This window comes from Opisthocomus hoazin, chromosome 13, assembly GCF_030867145.1.
Source record: "Opisthocomus hoazin isolate bOpiHoa1 chromosome 13, bOpiHoa1.hap1, whole genome shotgun sequence".
Lineage (NCBI taxonomy): Eukaryota > Metazoa > Chordata > Aves > Opisthocomiformes > Opisthocomidae > Opisthocomus > Opisthocomus hoazin.
This window is the reverse complement of record NC_134426.1, coordinates 19,595,979-19,617,677: the sequence shown is the minus strand read 5'-3', so window position 1 is coordinate 19,617,677 and position 21,699 is coordinate 19,595,979. Positions and strand designations below refer to the sequence as shown.

At 39.6% G+C, this 21,699-nt stretch overlaps 1 protein-coding gene across 1 annotated transcript in view; it reads right to left on the bottom strand.

Moving 5' to 3' along the window:
* Positions 1–801: 801 nt before the first annotated feature.
* MAPK1 (mitogen-activated protein kinase 1) overlaps positions 802–21,699 on the bottom strand; it is a 40,715-nt gene continuing 19,817 nt past the window's right edge. Inside the window, exons 4-9 of the mRNA XM_075435116.1 lie at positions 16,631–16,747; positions 14,719–14,833; positions 14,014–14,145; positions 11,710–11,819; positions 10,868–10,995; positions 802–4,843 (exon numbers count right to left, since the gene is read on the bottom strand). Of these exons, the coding sequence (XP_075291231.1) occupies positions 10,879–10,995; positions 11,710–11,819; positions 14,014–14,145; positions 14,719–14,833; positions 16,631–16,747 (591 nt within the window). The 3' untranslated portion in view covers positions 802–4,843; positions 10,868–10,878. The remainder of the gene's footprint in view (positions 4,844–10,867; positions 10,996–11,709; positions 11,820–14,013; positions 14,146–14,718; positions 14,834–16,630; positions 16,748–21,699) is intronic.

The window sequence follows — 21,699 nt, the reverse complement described above, 5'->3', positions numbered from 1 at the left end:
CTCTGTTTTCATATTAATTAGAGAAGTTTCTAGTTGCCATTATCCAACTACAGCTTGTAAGAGCTCAGTTCTTTGGCACAGTCTGATTTTAGGCTAAAAAAAAAATAAAAAAAATTCATTACAAGCCTATTACAGTGATGCAAGCTTATTTGCATTGCTCCCAGAAATCACACCTTTCAAACTCTCGGCCTGAGAAAAACCTCTCTGTAGTAAAATGAAAACATTTGGTCTCTAAGGTGCGCTCAAGTAATTGTTTTCAAGATTTCACAGGAACAGGGCGATTGCTATATGAATATCAATAGAGAGAGTGTCAAAAAAGCCTGTGATGAATCATCAGATACGTTGGGATCTATTTGCATTATTCCATACTCAATAGTTCAGAACACTGACGATTTCATAACTTTCTTGCACCAAAGATAAAACATTTCTGCCTGTCTATAAAGAAACTTCACCTGTGTTTTTTTGGACGGCTTCGCTCATTTAATTTCAAGCTGGTATAGTCATACAGTGGAACAAGCACACTTGAGTATTTACAAATATTAAGCATAGGTTACTCACTCCTGCAGCGTTCAAGTGACAGTCATTTTTGCGATAAGCTAATGTAATACACATCTGCGTACTGATGGTTTATAGAACAGCAGTTCATATTAAAGCAACGTGCCAGTCATTCTACATATGCACAGTACTATGCTGATTTGGTAATACAGGGACACAATTTAATGATTTTTCTTTGCATTTGTTTTTACAAGATTCAGATGCCAAAAACAAAACAGAACATTAAGTTACCTGATTTAAAAAAGAAAATCACATACGTTTACAACATCAAAAGAATAAGACGAAATATAAACCTTTGCTACTTACAATTGATCTATACAGATTAACCAAATCACAAATCTGTCACAATATAAACGTTTAATTGTTACAGTGAATAAGAACATACAGAAAATGATTTTTTTTTTTTTTTTTTATAAAATCTTCCTTTGCTTTTTTTATTTTCAACTTACCATTAACTAAATTAGCTATGCAGGACTTGTGGGGTACATGACTAAGAAGGCACCAACAGTACAAAGCAAAGACAAAGCAGTTTGAGTAGTTTAAGAGTGCTCTACACCGATACAACACAAGAAAAGGCAACAATAGTAAGTAAACCAGCTGCAACCTTTAGAAATTTGTTCTAGATTTACAAAGGTAGTCCAACTTTTACATTTCCTCCAATGTTTCACTTAGTTTGATCACAGCACATGCTACAAAAACCATTGTAAGCTTCACTTTACTAATGTGCACTTTTCACTAATTTAGTGTCTTGATTTCAATTGTTAACTAAACCGTTTTGAACCACAAATGTATTTAAAACTTAGTAAAAGGATTGTTTGGACTTTGTTTAAACCACTGCATTTACAAAAATATTTCCCCTAAAATCTGGGATTGCTTGAAGACATCGCTGTACAAATATAAAAGTACTATGCAAGGGACCAAATTCATGAGTATATGGTGTGTATGTATAGACCTATATTTATACCATATCACTGTGCTGTAACAACACAATAAATTTATCAATAACCAAGGACTATATAAACTACACTAACATAAGCAAATATATATTAATAAAGTTTAAATCTATAGTACAGTTGCTCAGCAAACAACTTCGACATGGTATAAATATATCATAGCATATTACAGTGGGCAGCAACAACAGGTTTTTCTTTTTCTCATTCTGTAAGGAAAATCATGCTCAGCTCCTCGGGTTTTGTTTGGCCACTGCTGAGTTCTGTCACCACTGCCACTCCCGCAAGCTCCCAGTGCACCACACCGCTCAGCCCATGTAGTGTGTCGTACACTTCTGATTCGATACAGCGTGTGGTATTGATGAGGAAGAGTCTGGCGACAGTCCGGACAGCAGCAAGATGCTCGTTTGCCAAAGCATCCATGAGAATTTTATGTTTGCATATTTTTCTTCAGCTGTAAGGTTGGAATGTTTTTGACAGTGAACTGTTTACATTCCTTATTCTCAAAACATCTTTACCACGAAATATGCATGTTACTTTGATTAAGAGTTGCTGTTCTCCGCTCTAAAATATAAAAACTACATGAAGAAAAAAAACCCCCAATGTAAAATGATGAAATAACTGACCTAACACAGTGTTGTTATAGGCACCTTCTTTTAAACTATTTTCAAAATCTGGCAAAAAAAAATCATGCTTCTGCATTTGACGCACCAACAAATTCAACCCAACGATGTTTACTGAATTCAGTAAAAGACTCATGAACATGGTTACTGATACTGACGGCTGCCAATTGGATTCAGCAAGAATAGCTAAGGAAGAAAGCCCGAAAGCACCAGCTGTTAGGTAAAGCAAACCCTCGGCTTCTCACTCGGAGAGACAGAATGCAAGGGTAAGTCACACCTCCCCAAAAATCCAAAATTAAAGAAAGTATTGAAAAAAGAATTGGGAATGAGAAGGATGAAGTAAGCTACCAAAGTTCTTCCTTAATAAATTAAAACAGAGGTGTTACGAACTAATTTCAATAACAGTCATCTTTCCAACCATGCAAAAAATGATTCCTGTAGTAAATGATGATCGCACAAGTAGCAGAGATTCTAGAAATATTTCAACTTTTCATAACTGAGTGAGAAAAGCATTTTGGTAGAGATGTGTAGAAATGTCAAGAGAAATTTCTACACTAGTATCAACAGTCAAGTGCATATTTCTATAGAAATGTTTTTAGCATAGGTTCCATACCACAATTCAATGATCACTTGTGCAGTGTCCTAATATGTTCCCCGCAACAGAGATTTATGTACCACAGGAACTTCCTAGTAGAAAATGCCCTTTAATGATGAACCCTTGCTTATCAAAAATTAGTTTTGGCAAACACTTAAAACTATAGGAAACAGAAAAATTTTGAAATGGAATCTTGTAAGCACCCTTATCTATTGAAGTCTAAGTTAATGGCTTTCTAGATTTCTTTGAAGAGCAGACTAAATGGTATGAGGAAGCCTGGAGTTATTAACCAGCAAGCATCCTTATATACTACGGCAGCAATTGAACCTGATTTCCATTCAAACACATTACCCAAGAGGAAACCAAAAACTAATTCTTAATGTTAATGTGAAGATATAAGATTTAAATTTATTTCCAGGAATTACAAGTGCATTTTGTTCATATTAGCAAGCAGTCTTTATACAATCCATTCTTCACTGCTGCCAAAATAAAATGAGAAAAAGACAGCAGAGATATGAAAAGCTAAAAATAGAACTATTTTTCGTAAGTTATTTGTTGAATAGCATTTCAGTTGAACACAACTCAGAGGTAACAATAGATTATTTTTTTTCTCAATCATAGGCATGTGGCACTTAGACAATCATCTTTGCACAGAAAGCTTTAACAGTCATGCGAGGGCACAGTAATTATTTTAAACAAGGCAAATTTCTCACCACAGAGAGCAGTGGGGAAAGAAAAGGAGGCACTGCACTGGAACATAACACCTAGTAAACTCCACATTATACAATTTCAGTAACAAATACTTGAAAAGATCATTAAAAGGTATACAATTTTAAACATTATTTAGTGCTAGCTTTGTTTGGTTGTCCTAACTCAGCATTATCAGAAAAGTTTGATAGTACTTGACAACAGAACAGTACTTCATGTCACGAGCTCATGGAGGCTTGATTACAAATCACCATAGTGTAGGTTGCAAGAAATGAACTTGAGATGCTGACATGCTGTAGGAGCAAAAGTAAAATCAAACTTTCTCATTTAAAGATGCAGTGTTCCTCTCTGCAAGAATTCTGAACATCAGTGATTAGACTCAAATGTAAAAACTACCAGTCCTCATTTGAAGCATTTCATTGGTATGCAGTATGTAGACTGAGATTATTAACGTCGTATTTTGGTTTCTCGCTTGCCACCACATATGGATGCCTTCCACAGAGAAAAGCATTCACCATTAGAGGTCATCATGCCATTATGTTCTTTGTTAATCTTCCACCACACGGTGAGTAAATATAAGTGGGCGAGCTGCCACTCATTCTCTTTGCACAAGTCTTATAAACACTACTACACGGTATGAACTTTGGAAGTACTGGAAGTACTATGCCTCCAACATGGTTAAACTTTAAATGATCCCTTTTAGAAAAGGCAGGGAGAAAAATGCACAAATTTTGTCAATACGTGGAAAAAATGTTTCTTAGATGAATTCAATTAAGCTGGGTTCCTATGTGGCTCTTACGCTGTATAGAATACCTGTATGTACAGCACAGGACACCCAAACAAGTGCATAAGCAAGATTAACATGAACACAACTTCTGCTGTAATCCATAGCATAATGGTATAAATTCCACTGGATGCTAACCATTTCTATTTAAAAAGGAAGTGCAAAAAAAATCTGGGATGTCGCTGACTTAAAGTGCCCTGAATAGTAGCTTTTATAAAAAAAAATGCCAGCGACTTCAGTAAAGACAGAAAAACATAGTTCATGGTGTAAACTTCTTACAGGTTAATGAATTATCTTCTTGGATATTGATCCAGGAGTGAAAGGAACCACTGCATCTTTCAAACCAGAAAGCAAGCAGTTAAAATACGGCCAGCAGTAGGTGCACTTACAGTACAGTACTGCAACAGGTCAACAATGGGCATTACGCATAGGAGTGTCAATTACAATTCTTCAGCCTTAAAAGATTCATTGAAAGCATGAAAAGCCAAAACTACCAGGAACTGCCCTCCTGAATGGCTCAAAGGAGTTAGTGGATAAGCTGAGAGAGGCCACAAGACATGACCAACAATAAAGAACTGGGAAGAGGAACAGCAACGTTTGAGCATGCCCAGTCCTTTAAGTTCTTGTCCTACAAAAAAGAGCAGAGACATCTTTCAGTAAAAAAAGCTTCAACATCACCTTTTAAAACAAGCATACTTTCCTATTTCTATGCTTTATGTACACTATGTTTACCATGAGTCAGAGCCAGCAGTACCAATGTATGTCAAAAAAGTCACAGACAGTGGATATCAGTACATTTTAAATTAAACATTTAAATCTTCAAAATATTAGGAAGATTAATCACAACTAATGATTGAAGCACATTATTTGGTTGTCTGAAGATCTGTTATTTTCACATTGCTTCTCAATTCCAAAAACAAGGGGGAAGTTTTGAATCTCAAGAAATAACACACTGAGTAGAGCTAGCTGAAAACAGAGCAAGGGAGTAGAAATGCCCAGGAAGAGACCGTTACCTGCCCATTTTAAGCCAGCTCCGGGGGACTGGCCTTCACTAGGATGTCAGCTACTTAGGTTTAAACTGTTGTGATGTGGAATAGCTAATAATTCTAACGCAAAGGAAAACAGCGAGTGGAAGCGGGTCTGCAATCGGGGCAGGAGGCGAACCCTTCCCTTGCCCACCACATCTCCACAGGTGCCTCTGCATAACAGGTAGGAGGCTCTAGATGTGGAGGACAAGACGGTGGATGGTGCAGGGGTTGACCCATCCACATCGGAGGAGGCACAAAGATCAGAAGGACCTCCCTCTCGTATTACTACCAGCTCCACAAGGAGGAAGCGACGAGTCACAGTTGTAGGAGACTCCCAGCTGAGGGGGACAGAGGGTCCGATATGCTGGACAGACCCTCCTCTCAGGGAAGTCTGTTGCCTCCTGGGAACACGGGTCAAGGACATTGCTAGGAAACTTCCTAGACTGGTCCGACCCTCACACTGTTATCCTCTACTGCTCTTCCACGTGGGTGCAGACAAAGTTGCAGTAAGTAGCCCGAGGGTAATTAAAAAAGAATTCAAAGCCCTAGGACGATTAGTAAAGGAATCTGGAGCACAGGTTATCTTTTCATCGCTCCTTCCAGTGGTGGGCAGAGACGTTGAGCAACATAGGCAGACTCAGTCTATTAACACATGGCTCCGTGACTGGTGTCACTGCCACAGCCTTGGGTTCTTTGACCATGGGACGACACACACAGCACCAAGCTTGCTGGCATCAAATGGGAACCAGCTTTCTCAAAGGGGGAAAAGGATCTTTGCCCAGGAGGAGCTCGCGGCGCTCATTGACAGGGCTTTAAACTAGAGGTGAAGGGGGAAGGGGAACCTATCAGGCTTGCCAACGACAGGCTAGGGGATGATACACAATGGTTAGAGGGATGGGGGGCTAGTAGGAGCCCTCAACCCGTTGCCCAGCAGCATGTGAGGGACACTGCAGCAATGTGGAAGTCTTCCGGAAGGGAGCTGGAGGCACCTGAGGTATCAGGTGCCAACAAGAAAACACCCATGAAACACCTCAAGGGAAAAAAGGGGTGCTCTGCTATGAAGCTAACGAGGCCGACAGCTCAGATGAAATGCCTCTATACAAACGCACGCAGCATGGGAAACAAACAGGAGGAGTTGGACTCAATCGTGCTGCTGGAAAGCTATGACCTGATTGCCATCACAGAAACTTGGTGGGATGAATCCCACGACTGGAATGTAGCTCTTGATGGCTACAGGCTGTTCAGAAGGGACAGGCGAAGAAGGAGGGGCGGGGGCGTTGCCCTTTACATCAAGAAAACACTACAGAGTGAAGAGCTGTCCCTGAAGAATAACCACGAGCAGGTCGAAAGCTTATGGGTAAGAATCGGAGAGAGAGGCAACAAAGGGAACCTAGTGGTTGGTGTCTACTACAGGCTGCCAGATCAAGAGGAGCTGATAGACGAAGCGTTCTTCCTCCAACTCCAGGAAGCTTCGCGCTCGCAGGCTCTCGTCCTACTGGGGGACTTCAACCACCCCGACATCTGCTGGAAAAGCAACACGGCAAGCTGCAGGCAATCCAGCAGGTTCCTAGAATGCATTGAGGACAACTTCTTAAGCCAGGTAATAAGCACCCCTACCCAAGGGGATGTGATACTAGACCTGGTGCGCTACTGAGGGAAATGGGAATAACGAAGAGCATAGTCAGGACCCTAAATTTTAGGAGGGCAAATTTCCAGCTCTTCAAGGAGATAGTCAGAAGGACTCCCTGGGAAACGGTCCTCAGGGACAGGGGAACAGAACAGAGCTGGCAGGTCTTTAAGGATGTATTCCAGAGAGCGCAAGAGCTCTCAATCCCCAAGTGTAAGAAGTCGGGCAGAGAAGGGAAGAGACCAGCATGGCTGAGACAAGAGATGCTGGTCAAACTAAGGAAGAAGAGGGAACTGCACAGGCAGTGGAAGCAGGGACTGGCTTCCTGGGAAGAGTATAGGGAAGCTGCCCGGTTGTGTAGGGATGGGGTCAGGAAGGCCAAGGCACAGCTGGAGCTGAACTTGGCAAGGGATGCAAAAAATAACAAGAAGGGCTTCTACAGGTATGTCAGCTGGAAAAAGATGGTCAAAGAAAGCGTACCCCCGCTCATGAGCGAGACCGGCAAACTGGCAACAGCAGATGAGGAGAAAGCTGAGGTACTCAACAACTTTTTTGCCTCAGTCTTCACTGGCAACCTCTCTCCTCACCCCTCCCCAGTCGATGGATGGCATGAAGGAGACCAGGAGGGTAAAATCCCTCCAGCTGTAAGTGAAGACCAGGTTCGGGACCTCCTGAAGAACCTAAACGTACAGAAGTCCATGGGACCTGATGAGATGCATCCCACCGTCCTGAGGGAACTGGCTGATGTAGTTGCCAAGCCACTCTCCATGATATCTGAAAAGTCATGGCAGTCAGAGGAAGTCCCCAGTGACTGGAAAAAGGGAAACATTGTGCCCCTTTTCAAAAAGGGTAGAAAGGAAGACCCTGGGAACTACCGACCTGTCAGCCTCACCTCTGTGCCTGGGAAGATCATGGAACAGATCCTCCTAGAAGATATGCTAAGGCACATGGAGGCCAGGGAGGTGATTCGAGACAGCCAGCATGGCTTCACCAAGGGCAAGTCCTGCCTCACCAACCTAGTGGTTTTCTATGATGGTGTAACAACAAGAGTGGACAAGGGAAAACCAATGGATGTCATCTATCTGGATTTTTGTAAAGCCTTTGACACGGTCCCCCACAACATCCTTCTCTCTAAATTGGAGAGCCATGGATTTGATGGGTGGACTGTTTGGTGGATAAGGAATTGGTTGGATGGTCGCAGCCAAAGGGTAGTGGTCAATGGCTCAATGTCCGGATGGAGACCAGTGCCGAGTGGAGTCCCTCAGGGGTCTGTACCGGGACCGGTGCTGTTCAATATATTTATCAATGACATGGACAGCAACATCGAGTGTACCCTCAGCAAGCTTGCAGATGACACCAAGCTGAGTGGTACGGCTGAGACACCAGAAGGACGGGATGCCATCCAGAGGGACCTGGACAAGCTGGAGAGGTGGGTCTGTGTGAACCTCACGAGGTTCAACAAGGTCAAGTGCAAGGTCCTACACCTGGGTCGGGGTAATCCCCGCTATCAATACAGGCTGGGGGATGAAAGGATCGAGAGCAGCCCTGCTGAGAGGGACTTGAGGGTACTGACAGACGAAAGGCTGGACATGAGCCGGCAATGTGCGCTGGCAGCCCAGAGGGCCAACCGTGTCCTGGGCTGCATCAAGAGAAGCGTGGCCAGCAGGTCGAGGGAGGTGATTCTGCCCCTCTACTCTGCTCTGGTGAGACCTCACCTGGAGTACTGCGTTCAGCTCTGGAGCCCTCAGCACAAGAAGGACATGGAACTGTTGGAGCGGGTCCAAAGGAGGGCTACAAAAATGATCCGAGGGCTGGAGCACCTCTCCTATGAGGACAGGCTGAGAGAGTTGGGCTTGTTCAGCCTGCAGAAGAGAAGGCTGCGGGGAGACCTGATTGCAGCCTTTCAGTACTTAAAGGGAGCTGATAGGAAAGATGGGGACAGGACGAGGGGTAATGGTTTTAAACTAAAACAGGGTAGGTTTAGGCTAGATATAAGGAAGAAATTCTTTACAATGAAGGTGGTGAAACACTGGAACGGGTTGCCCAGAGAGGTAGTGGAGGCCCCATCCCTGGAAACATTCAAGGCCAGGTTGGACAGGGCTCTGAGCAACCTGATCTAGTTAGTGGTGTCCCTGCTTGCTGTGGGGGGGGTTGGACTAGATGACCTCTAGGGGTCCCTTCCAACCCAAAACTTTCTATGATTCTATGATTCTAATGGCAAATGACTAGGACAAATTGCCAGCATATCATTATCAGGCTAAGTACTATATTTAAATTTCGGTCAAATCAACTCTTCAGAGTAGCATTTAAAGTAAACCAGAAATTTCCGTTAGCACCAGATCACCGATATCTTATCCGTAATCCCTTAATCCCTAATACAACCTAGATAAGCATGGTCTGGGCAGAGGCAAGCAGGAGGCATCATAAACTATGATTTACCACAATGTTAGCTACTTGCTCTCCCTTCCTTCATCCTACGGCCTATTAGAAACAGGTTTGATCTTACTCCTAAAAATTTATGTCATTTTCTTCTGGAACATGTACATGTACTACTAGTGCCTCTTGTACAGTATTAACGTGGGGAAACATGGACAGGAAATAAGCACCACTCATCTGACTGTCCCAGGTCTCATTCTATTGGCAATGCCCAGCTAATTATCAGAGCCAGATGTGTGAACCTCAGATTTACCTAACTTTTAATTATTAAAATAGTTTCAGGTGTTAGCCAGTAAGCTTCATAAATAAAACACAGTATTTCTCAAGATCGAAATTACTTCATTTGTGAACTTCTATACATTTGAATATTCAGTCAGTGGCAACAGCAGTTACCCTATTTAAGTAAAAACTGTATTTTCAGAAGTTTCCTCAACATTTTTTTTCTTTCATATGAATTCATCGTTAAATAAAAAAACTAGCCATATATGCAATGCAGAAACTGAAATCCCACTTTTAGTGCAGAAGAATTATCGCTTATAGCAAATCAACAAAGCTTCTCCACACTGCTATCGGAGCCATGGACTTCTTGCAGTGAGGAGGTTCACTTGCTCAAAACTTCACCTTTCTGCTAGAACTGTCAGCAAGAAACGGTGATTCGCGAACGCTGCCGTTGGTGGAGAATAGCACAGAAACTACTTCAAAGACCGTAAAACAGGCAATCCAGATTAGGCTGTCTTCTTTGGTTTGTTTTAGTTTTCCAGTCACGAAACTTTGCCACTTTAAACTATTAGTATCACAGAAGTTTCACAAGTATTACAAAAATTACTCAAGTCAGGATTTGACCAATTTTGTATGAAACTACGGAGACTTGCAAGCCTCGTGGCATATGAAGAGCAGTTAAGTACATCAATTAAAAAAAAAAAAGCCAGAGACAGTGAATATCACTACATTACATTTTAAATTAAAATTTTTAATCTTAAAAAGTTAGGAAGATAAATCACAACTAATTTGTGAATATTTAAATACTTAATTTACCCACACTATTTCAGAGGTACACAAAACTGAAAAATCATACTGAAGCTTCATGGTTTGTTTTTTTTTCCCTTTAAAATAATTTAAGAGATTTCTCCTCTGTACATTACATTTAAGGAATAATTTTTAAAAAAGCATTTGAAGTCATATGACAAAGTAGTCTGTAATATAGCAAGAACATTGCCCCCTTAAAATGTTTTTTGAAAAAGATTTGCATTTCAAAGTGCTACCACAGCTTTTATACTGAGCAGCACTATTTAAATGTAATTCTTATTTCTTAAATGTAACCTAAAAATTAAGTAAACACCTCAATTGCCTGGATTCCCTGCAGACACTTCAATGTTGTAGGCAAAACTAAAGTTTCTTCAATAACAGAAATAGGACTGAAATCAAATGAATAAGCATAAAGCTATCCCTTAACGGCTAGTTATTGTAGGAATAGAAAGGTAAGTTCTACATTTCACTAGTGGTAACGAAGTTCCAAAATGCTTCCCCCTGCCCCAGTGGTTTTGTATTGATGTGATTTTACCTATGCACAATTTAAGATCGATATCCTGGCTGGAATCTAGCAGTTTCCTCAAAAATCAGTTCTTTCAGCTTTTCCTTCGGCAAGTCATCCAACTCCATATCAAACTTGAAGGGTGCTTCAGCTACAGGCTGAATAATATAAAGAAACATTATTACTTTTTAAAATATTACTGTTCTGTTGAATTTCATGTAGTCCTTGTATGAGGAAAAAAAATATGAAACGGCACTTCACAGAAATATCTAATTCTGTGCAGTCCTCAAGGAAGAACTCATTCTGTTAGTCCCTTGGGGGCTTTATATATAGTTTACCAAATTCAAAATCTAACCATAGTAAGTAGCTACTCAAATCTAAACCACAAGTTAAAATACTTATTAAAGGCTCATAACTTAGCATCCACCTGAAGAAAAATTATCTGAAACATTTGTACTCCTCAGAATAAACATACTTGTCCCTTAAGAAAAACTAGCTTATTTCTTCCTCCCCTGCTTTTTCTCCAAAAGTAATCTGAAATCTCATTAGAACTGTACAGTGAGTTCAAATTTGGCAGGGTTTAAATGCATACAATGGCAAACTCCATTATTCTCCTCCTCTTTCTCAGACATTCTGAAACAAGACCATAGTGAGCTGAGAAGTTCCATTTTAAGAAGAGTATTCCTTAGCATCTATTTATTGAGCTGTGCTTCCAAAATGTGACACTAGAACAAGAAATACAAAGTTTGGATAAATCGATGCAATTCATTCTTCAACTCCATTAGAGCAGTAGAAACACTGTCCTTAAACTAATGAAGAAAATAACCTGTTGCATCATTTAATCAACATTTACGTTTTATCGATGTCTTTACCTCATCACTTGGATCATAATACTGCTCCAGATATGGATGGGCTAAAGCTTGCTCCACTTCAATCCGCTTATGAGGATTAAAGGTCAACATTTTATCCAACAAATCAAGTGCTAAGAGGAAAAAAAAAAGTGAGAGAGAGTTTAATACGCACTCTGAAGTACAAAAAGGGTTATAAACACTGATATTACATAGAAAATAGATGCTACCCTAAGTTTTGTGCTAATTTCAATTTACAGCTGGAATTCCCCGGCTGTAGTAGCGTAACAGCAGCAGCAGATTGCTTCCTGTAACTTGGGCAGCGTATCTTCGCCTGCCCATCTTACCGGCATTCCTCAGTTACAGTTTCCTTCGGCACGATCTGGTCTAACAGTCGTGCACCCTCTCAAAGGCTCTTTAGCTGAATGAATGAATGCTGAGGGAAGAAATGCATAGAACCCTATCGTAACACCTGGTTTTAACTACTGCAGAAATTGAACAGATCAGGCTTTTTCTTCGCTAAATAGGTGCTTTGGATTTTTGTGCCAAAATTCCAAATGAAGAGAGAGCTTTTCTGAAATGAATAATCAAGAATATGTTCCTATTCTGAAATGAAAACTTCGCCTTTTAATCATGAAAATGTCATCCAGAAGTCATTAGGAGCTCTAGATAATCACTAGATTATTAACGCATAATTAGCAGCCCAGAAGACACTCTCCAGCTAAGATGCAATTATATTCATATTCATGAGATTCAGGTAAAATCTGTTGAAGACAACTCGTAAAGAATCCATAGACAACTTCTAGGTCCAGTAAGACAGAGAGTGAGGTCTGACAAAATTCTGGACAAGTGTTACAAGTCAGAGTAACTGTAATTGTTCAGCTGCTTTGATTGTAACACGTTTTCCCTCTCCAAGAAAAGAAAACAGAATTACTATAGTAGCAAGAAGCCTGACGATATCTGCAGTATCTGAAACTCCATTCCATTTCTTCTCCTCCCCACAGCATTTATGACACAGAACTTGGAGGCTTCTCATTGTAGTAAAGGACTTGCAGCTTTCCATCAGGGTAAAATGCATACCAAGCATCGCAGAAGAGACAGAACTTTACCACTGCATTCAATGGCAGCTTGAAAAAGCAGCAAATTTGCACAGTAATTAACATTCAATATTTTGATGCGGTTTTCTCAACACTGGAAAAACTCACATGCTCACTCCATGCTAAAGCACGTCGTGCACAATGCTTCTTACTAAAGTGACTGACAAACAGCTTATTGAAAAACTGCTCTGTCAAAGCTACTCTGGAGATCTAGATGAAAAGGTGCTGCAGAAGTCATGCAAACGGCATGTTCCCCTAGCAGCTAAGCATATCAGCATTGCTGCAATTTGAGCTGTCAGAAGCCCACGGTAAAAATTCTCACATTGATGAGCGCTATTATAAAAGCTGAATAAATCACTGCTCTTTCTCTGAATGATAAGGATAATCAGCTGTACACAGTTCCATCTGCAGAAATCGGCTTTTACATGGCAGTTCAGTACCTGATCATATTCACTAAGAGTAAATTATCATACCAGTTTAAAAAAAAAAAGTGATTTATGAATTGTGTCAGAGCAGGTAAAAGACCACTGTACTGTGAATACAACAACCCTTAAACTGTATGAAGTAGAATTTAGAAGACCAGTTAATAGCTATATAGCAAAACTAGATCATATTTACCCTTTACTAAAGCCTTGTTAAGAAAAGCAACAATTACTACATTCCTTGCTTTTACAACTTCTGCTCCACTTATCGTAATGGGAATTTTTAACCCATTAAATTTCAACCTTTCTTACTGCCTAAGGACCCACACTTTGATTGATATTATTCTGTTCGATCTAGAACTGGCATGCAGTCTGCACAAACTATGCTGAGTTCAGCAATAAGCAGCTACCTCATATCTGATTTTAGAAACTAAGTTCAAGATTTGTTTGATCCCTGTGTCAAAATCCAATGCCTATATTCGGTCCTTGAGTAACGTATCATGCTTCCAAAGACCACAACAAGAACTAGGATTTACGTTTTACATGTAGGTTAAAGATCAAACACCACAACATGTAATCTGAGAGTTACTAAAGATTACTTTAAAGAGATAAGCTAGTATGAGGGTTTCATGCTGATTTATGATTTTGTATTACATTTATACTGCCGTTTTAAGGGATCTGCATGTTCTGTTTCCAATATAGGTAAAGATAAATTCTCAGCGTCGTTTTAAAAATCCCAGCCTGCCATTACTTTTGGTGCTCTTTTCCAATTCTGAAGATCTGATACAATGTAATAGAGCATAAAATACCTTTGGGGTCAGCATTTGGAAACAGCCTGTTCCATGGTACCTTATTTTTGTGTGGTAGGGAAAGCAAGTAGTTTCTGGCCTTTAAATTTATTATACAGTTCAAATCTTCTTGGGAAGGGGATCCAAGTATACCTAAAAAAAATAAATACAAACAGTACTGCATTGTATGAAAAGCACATTAAAAAGGTGACATCACATTTGCTAAAACTCTGTATTAAAAACTGGGAAGATTTCAGACTAAATGTTTTAAGAGTACAGAATACCTTAGAATTTTTTTAGAAACCTTTACTAAAAAGGTTTAATTTATTTTTTTCTTGTAAATAAACAAATGCATTTGAGTTTTCTAATGATCAGTCATCTGTTTAAAAGATACAATTAAGTGGCATATCTATAGAAATGTAAAAAAAAGAATTTGACCTGGACCTAATAGTATATTTGAGCCTTTTTATTTTATTTTTTTATTTTAAAAACATCTCTGCTGACGTAGTAAATAAATTGGTAAGTACCCTCTACCCGCCCCCCTCAAATCAATGATATGCTGTAGAAATCACTGCAGAAATAACTATAGGGAAGAAATGATACACCTGCAGATCCATACGTTATACACTGACCCACAAGAGATGAGTGACCAAGACCATTCTAGCTGGCAGAAAAGACAGAGACACAAATGGATGTGGAAACGCGACTTTATATAATAAAGTTTACCAAGGATATGGTTAAGTTGGTCAAGGTAGTGTTTTCCTGGAAAGATAGGTCTGTTGGAGAGCATCTCTGCCAGAATGCAGCCTACTGACCAGATGTCAATAGACTTGGTATAACCCTGCAAGTAAAGCAAAAACACATTTTTGTCAAAGAAATTTTTGTATAATTACAGCAACATGTTACTTCAGTAAATTTTGAAAGTGCACGCAAATGATTTTTTTGTTTTTAGATGAGTCATGCTTGGTCATGCTGTTTGTTTTCTCTGTACGGAATGAAAAAAACTAAGAATTGTATATCAAAACACTACTCTGAATGCGTAGCAAGAACTGAAGTATGTAAGACATGCTTTTCCAAAAGGATTCTCCAAGTTTAGCTAAACATATTACCAACTGCACATTTCTGAGATCTCCTAATTTTATAGCAAATTTAAACTAACAAATTTTGGAAACAAGTTATTCTTCTGACTTCCATAGCTCCTAACAGTATGCTAAAAAACATGAGGTAAAAAAGCCATAATTCTTCCTAATCGGATCTAAATACCACACAAGTAAGAAGCCTTGAGCATCAAAAGGGTGAAAGGGCAAAATAGATTGTCGGTTAGCCGATTGCAAACCACAACAGATAAGCAGGTAGTAAAGATGATGCGAGGCGGCCAACAACAGTAAATGAGGTATAAGAGGAATGGAACAAATGCCATATCTTCACGTGTGTGGATCACCTGTGTTATCCGTGAGAAAAGGCTTCTACTCAGAAGCACACCGGTTACACTAGTGCCTGGCGACCAGAGGGGCAAGTTCACCTGAAAAACCCCTGACCCCATCAGCTCCCTTGCCTTACGCTCCCATAGCGTGCTGCCCACTGCTCCCCTCCCAGTAGCTGGGAGCTTCCAGCAACAGCTAATAACTTTGCCAAGTCCAAGGCCACCTCAGCACCGGCTTCTCAGGACGTGATCACTTGACCATTCATTTTCAAAGCACTGTAATTCTAAAAGGAATCAGGCTACAGGCCAGGAAAATTGCACACTGACCACCTCTTCAGAAATACACAAAATGTCTTCTTGTAAAAGCTGCTGATAAATGTATGTGGATATCCAGAAATAAGGTTAAGTTCCTACGTTTATGGCCTCAGTGCAACTTCAAAACACAAGCAGCTGGAAAAAATGCCCCCTCGACTGGTGAGACAACTATTATCTACAAGCGTATTAGGCACCATTGCCACAACAAATCAAACCCAACAACCAATGAAGCAATAATCCTACAGAAACAACGGAGTCTTTGAGGAATATAAAATACAGACGCAGATGTGAACAAGCGTATAGCTATAGAAACGAATGTAAACATTACGAAGGATAATGTTACACCATATGCGGACTGGATACACCTTAAACTGCCACAGAAGAACACAGGAATAATTTCAAGTATAAAAAAAATCCAAAATGGATGATTTCATTAAGACTATGGGAATGCAATTAAGATTGACGCACAACAAAGATCACATGCCTTCAGAATCAGATTCACCCTCATTATACATTCTAAACCTAAATTACGATGTCATGATAACATTAAGGCAACATTTGCAAGCATTGATGAAGGCAGGAGTAAAATGCTCTCCTTACTAGTACTTGTATCCTACTCTGTGGAAGGGCATTTAATGGAAAGAAGTTTCAGGGCTGGCAAGGAACTGGACGCATGGGAATTCATGCACATGACTACTCAGTTGTAGTATCCAATAATTGTCTCGAATCACAAATTTATTGCAAGCCAGCAGCTATACTGCAAATCCATTACCACATTTCCTCAAGACTATGCATGCATTCTGATCCTAAAAACAGAGAAGGTGGGGGGAAAGCCAAATTGGTACTCACAAGTGGATAACCAGCAAGAGAACTACCACAGCAGTGCACTATGGTTCTTACCTTAGAATTCAGCATGATTTCAGGAGCCCTGTACCAACGTGTGGCCACGTATTCTGTCAAGAATCCTGTGTGATCATGATCTGGATCTGCAACACGAGCCAGTCCAAAGTCACAAATCTAGTTTTCAAGAAATTAAAAAGAAAAAAGCATATTAGACATACAGCCTCCAATACTACTACATTACTAATTCATCTTTCCCCAACCCATGATGTAACACCTACAAATACAGGGATGGTAACCTGTATTTTTAGAAACAAATTACTACACAATGGTTATGAAAAAAGTTTTGGATTAAGTACAAAGAGTATTCAATTAGGCCATGCACGGACCAGAAAGAATAAACAGTTTGGGAAAAAAAGATGTTCCTGGTGCACAAGTTATGTTCCACTATGGGCTTACTTAACACCTTCTCTGCCAAATAGATGGGAAGATATACCGCTCCAACCTGTCATTAGAAATTTACCAGAAAACAAAAAAAGGAGGAGATTAAGATTTCCAGAAAACAAAACTACTGACCAACAACTTTGCAGCAAAGCTCAATACCCCTTTTTACACAAGCTACCGTTATAACTGCATCTTTGCACAAGAAACATCCTATCCAATCACGAGGTCATGGCAGACTGGAGAGATTTTAGGTTGTTGAAGGAAGCGAGCTTAAAAAAAAACACAAGAAAACATTTCTCAACCCCATATCAGGAAAATAGTTTTATCTAACCATGAAAAGAAAAATAAACTTTGATCTAGACTACTGAGTTCAGCAAAAAGAAAAAAGTGTTTTTATCTATGCTCTTGTAAGGAGGCTCCATGGCTTTCACAGCTATTTAGTGTCCTCTCTCCAGAGAGAAATTAAGAAGATTGAAAATGTGAAGACAAGAGTGTGCTCTAGAGTACAGCAGCTGCTCCTTTCCTACCTTCCAAAAGGTAAATGACAAGCTTGTTGAGTGGCACATTAGACACATTTATATACTTCTGCTACCACCAAGCAAATACCAGTTTATGATAATGATAAATTTCCACACAAAGCGTATTTGCATGTATATGTATTGTCACAAAAACAGAGTAGGAAATGTAGGAGTAGCAAACAGTTAGAAGGCTCCTTCCTCTGATGCATAGGTTTTATAATAGTTTACTCTTTGACAGTTAATTGCATACACTGATCATACCGAAAATATGAAGCAATAATATGTTGCCGTCAATAAAGACTGTAACAGATAAGCCTACCAAAAACCCAGAAACCGCATTGTACCCTGGCAACCTACTCCTTTATCTTCCTGGAGGGACAGCCTGAAACAATTGATAGATAGTTAAGGAAGAATGATTCAGCTGACTAAAAGCTACATCTGAAAGACAAGATTCAGCAGCTGACTGTTAACAGAGGGACTGAAGCAAAGGCATTGATGAAATTCATAAGCCAGACTGCACAGGATGACTCCTCTGACTTCAGCTACGTATTTAAAAAAAAAACCCCAAACCCCTGAATCCTTAGAAAACAAACCCAAAAAGAACCTTCACAAGCACATCTAGGTTTTCCCAGGCTATGGAAACAGAGCAGCTGCCTTGTGTGCAATTAGCAGCTTACATAAAGAGAATCAGTACAAATAATCAGACAAGTCTCCTGTAAAGACCGAAGCAAAGAAATTGTAGAGGACAGCTTTATGGGCTTCAAAAATAATTATGCAGGCAGACAAAACTGTTGCAATCTCCTCCTCCTAACCTCAGAAAAAAGCTAGATAAGACTATAGCAAGGAGACTTGTGCAGAATTATAGCATTACACATAAGCAAAGTGCTATGATTTGTTATTATTAAGACAAAAGAAAGACACTCTCGGTTCACAGTGAGGAGAAAGAACTGAATTAAAGAAGGTGTCTGTGAATCTCTCAAGTAGAAAAATGTACATGGGATGGAAAGGAAGATCAATGACAAAGAACGCTCATTAAAATGACAAAAAGACCCTGCTGACTAGAGCAGAAACAGGTTAAGCAGAAAAGAAAAACCACCATTAGTGAGAAAGGCATCAAGGTTGAAGCTGCAAGAAAGAGGCTTTTGGCTGTTACCAGTGTTTTCACCAGCTGCTGAGCTGACCAGGAGCATTAGCAGCGCAGAATAAAAGAGAAATTGGAGAGGCCAGCATGCTGCCCGAGTCCCGGCTGCAAGGGAGGAAGCACAGGGACTGCCTGTACCCTGCTGAGGGCACACAGTTCTTGCCCTGGGGCTACAGAACACATTTAACAACGCAGCTACCCTGGGATATAAAATTGTGAGTCGGCTATGCCTGTTCAAATAGCAATTGGTAAAAGTCAAAGCACTAGAAGAAGGCAAGCTTCTCAATCAGTACTAAAACAAAAGAAGAAAGAATCTGTGAGAACAATATAATGACAGGCAAAATTTTCTTGACATTTTGACTAAGTCACAGCAGAGAATAAAAAACTGCATAATGAAAGACCCAGGTACGTCAGTCAGTGCTTCACACCTTGCAGAGACAGAACAGATGCTACTAAGAGAGAAGAAATAACTTCCCCGCTAAATAAATAAACAAATAAATAAAAAGCCAGCATCCTACTTAAATATTTCGCTTCCGCTTCTTGAAAACAATGTTCTTGTAATCAGTAGCAGGTATGCTTCTTTTTTTTTTTTTTTTTAAAAAAAACAGAGATGGCTTAAAATTGGATGAAGCTATCAAGCAGATGGGAAAACTTATGAGGATGATGTACATACAACCCTTTACTAAGCAAATGAAACAACACTCAACAGTGCTAAGAGACTGAAATATCTGAAGTCGTATCAATGAGTAGTCTGTGCGTGTGTATGTATGCATTTGTTTAAAAGGAGAAGGAGAGGCTTCCGTTAAGTTTAGATGTTAATGATAAGATGGTAGTTGAAACAGTTCCATCTCTAGAATAACTGGTAAAAACCTGTAACAAACAGTAACTTCCAGGTTTCCTCAAAAAACCCTCTCTCATTGCCTTCCCTTCAAGTCTATTGAAGTATATAACAATTCTTGGATGTTTAATACTTCGGAGTATTCACTATGTAGATAGAAAAGCACAACCTATAAATAATACTGATATAGTGTGTTATTGTTCTAACCAAGTCAAAGAAGTAGGTTCTCAGCTAAAGTAAACTGGTACACTGAAGACACTGCAACATATTAGTCGAGAATCTGTTTAAAATAACTTTGACCTCATTTTCTAAAATATTAATGCCACCGGCCTTGGAAAATTGTATGGTCATGATAGTTTTTATATAACTTAATTAATTTACAAAACTGCAAAAGAGGTCAAACTGTTGGATGCAGATAAACATGAAAGCATCTGAAAATATTTCTAAAAACGTTAGATACTATTTCAGAGTATATTCAGCCTGCAGCATGTCGTATACATTAATTTCATTCACAAGAAAGATGACAGGCTGCAAAAGAAAAGACCGGTATTGTTATTATCCAGGACTCTCACTTGGAGAGAGATTCCAAGGTAGTAGTTTTCATGGCCTCTCAAATCTTTCACTGAAAATCCTTAACAAGAGACAGTAGTTAAGTCAAATTACGTACTCTCACAAACTTTCATTCACTATGTGGTAAGTCATATTTGAGGTCTCATTTAAGTTTGTAGCATAGCCTAAGGAAATAGAAACACCTTTAGGTTCTGCGCTTCTGCCCCAAGCCTTTCAGCCGCTTAGGATGAGCTATAGGGTTCACAGACAAGTTGTGTCAATAGAGACTCATACATTTCTTTCCTGGAAAAGGAACCTATGATCCAGAAGTCAAGGTCACGTTTAAGGGAGCAGAAAGAAGGAGCTCTTGTTACAACCTGTAGGACTCTCAGCTCTGGAAGAGATCAACAGCTCTCTCTCATAATGCCATTAAAGAAAGAAACTAACAGCATTACCACTGAAGATGAACAAACATTCTTCCGAAAGTGTGATTTTAAGTTGTTCATTTTCACAGTATGCTGTGTTTTGAGTTTAAGCACAATAATCAACTTTGTAAGTATGCACATGTACATAGCTGACACACAGACTTGCAGAACGGCCCTAAAACAAGAAAGTACAAGTTCAGCATTCATCAGACAAGGCCTGGCACGTACTAGTTTTCTCTCCAATTCTGTTGTTTAAAACTTAGATGTGGTATTAATACAACACCAGAGTTCCCTTCAGGTTACAAAAAAGCATATGCTCTGTCATATAGACTACCATGTTCTGCACTATAAAGCACATATTGCAGTGGCACGCTGTTTTTAAAATCTTATAAAGAAATTGGAACAGTACTCATTAAGGTCATACTGTATTATTTTGCCATACGGTAAGCTTACCTTCTTTTTCATTACCATCTTACTTGTGTTAAACTATTGCCTTTTATTATTTTATTGCCTTTAATTGCACATAACAGAGCTACACTCAAACTGTTCTTTCCTGTTTCTATCGCACAGTGATCGTAGATTTTACTCCATTTCTTTCATGAAGAGGTTAATGCCTTGAAGGGATCTGATGTAATAACAGCTGCTGAAATCCCATAGCAAGAGTCAGAGGTTCAGCAATACCCCGCACCAGGAAAAGTTGACAAGTAGCAGTGGGAACGTAAAGCAAACTGATTGTGTAGCCAGTATTTACCATTAGAACAGCATATGAACAGCAGGGCCTTTTCTTGGAATTGTGGAAAACTTGTATGGACAGCGACTGGTTTGCATTTTGAAGTGGGTATTTTTGTTTTGTTTGGTTTTTTTTAAATGAGAAAGCTAAAGCTACTATAAAAAACCAAGTGTAATTAGGTACAACACAGTATGCAACAAACACAGTTGTACCACATCAGATCAAAGTAATCTAAGCTCTATAACTTCACTCCATCAGTGGCCAACAGCAAATACATAACATCAAGTGTAAAAGGGAACATTCTCCAATGCTTCTCTAATAGTCCTTCTCATCTTCCATGGATTTGCCACCACGGGGTCTAAACCAGAAGTAGAATTCAATAGCTTTTCCTTCTACTAACTTGCTTGGTGTTTTTTAAAGTCACATTATCTTTAATATCTATAGTGCTCTGTGGTACCAAATTCCACAGCTCAACAATGCTGCA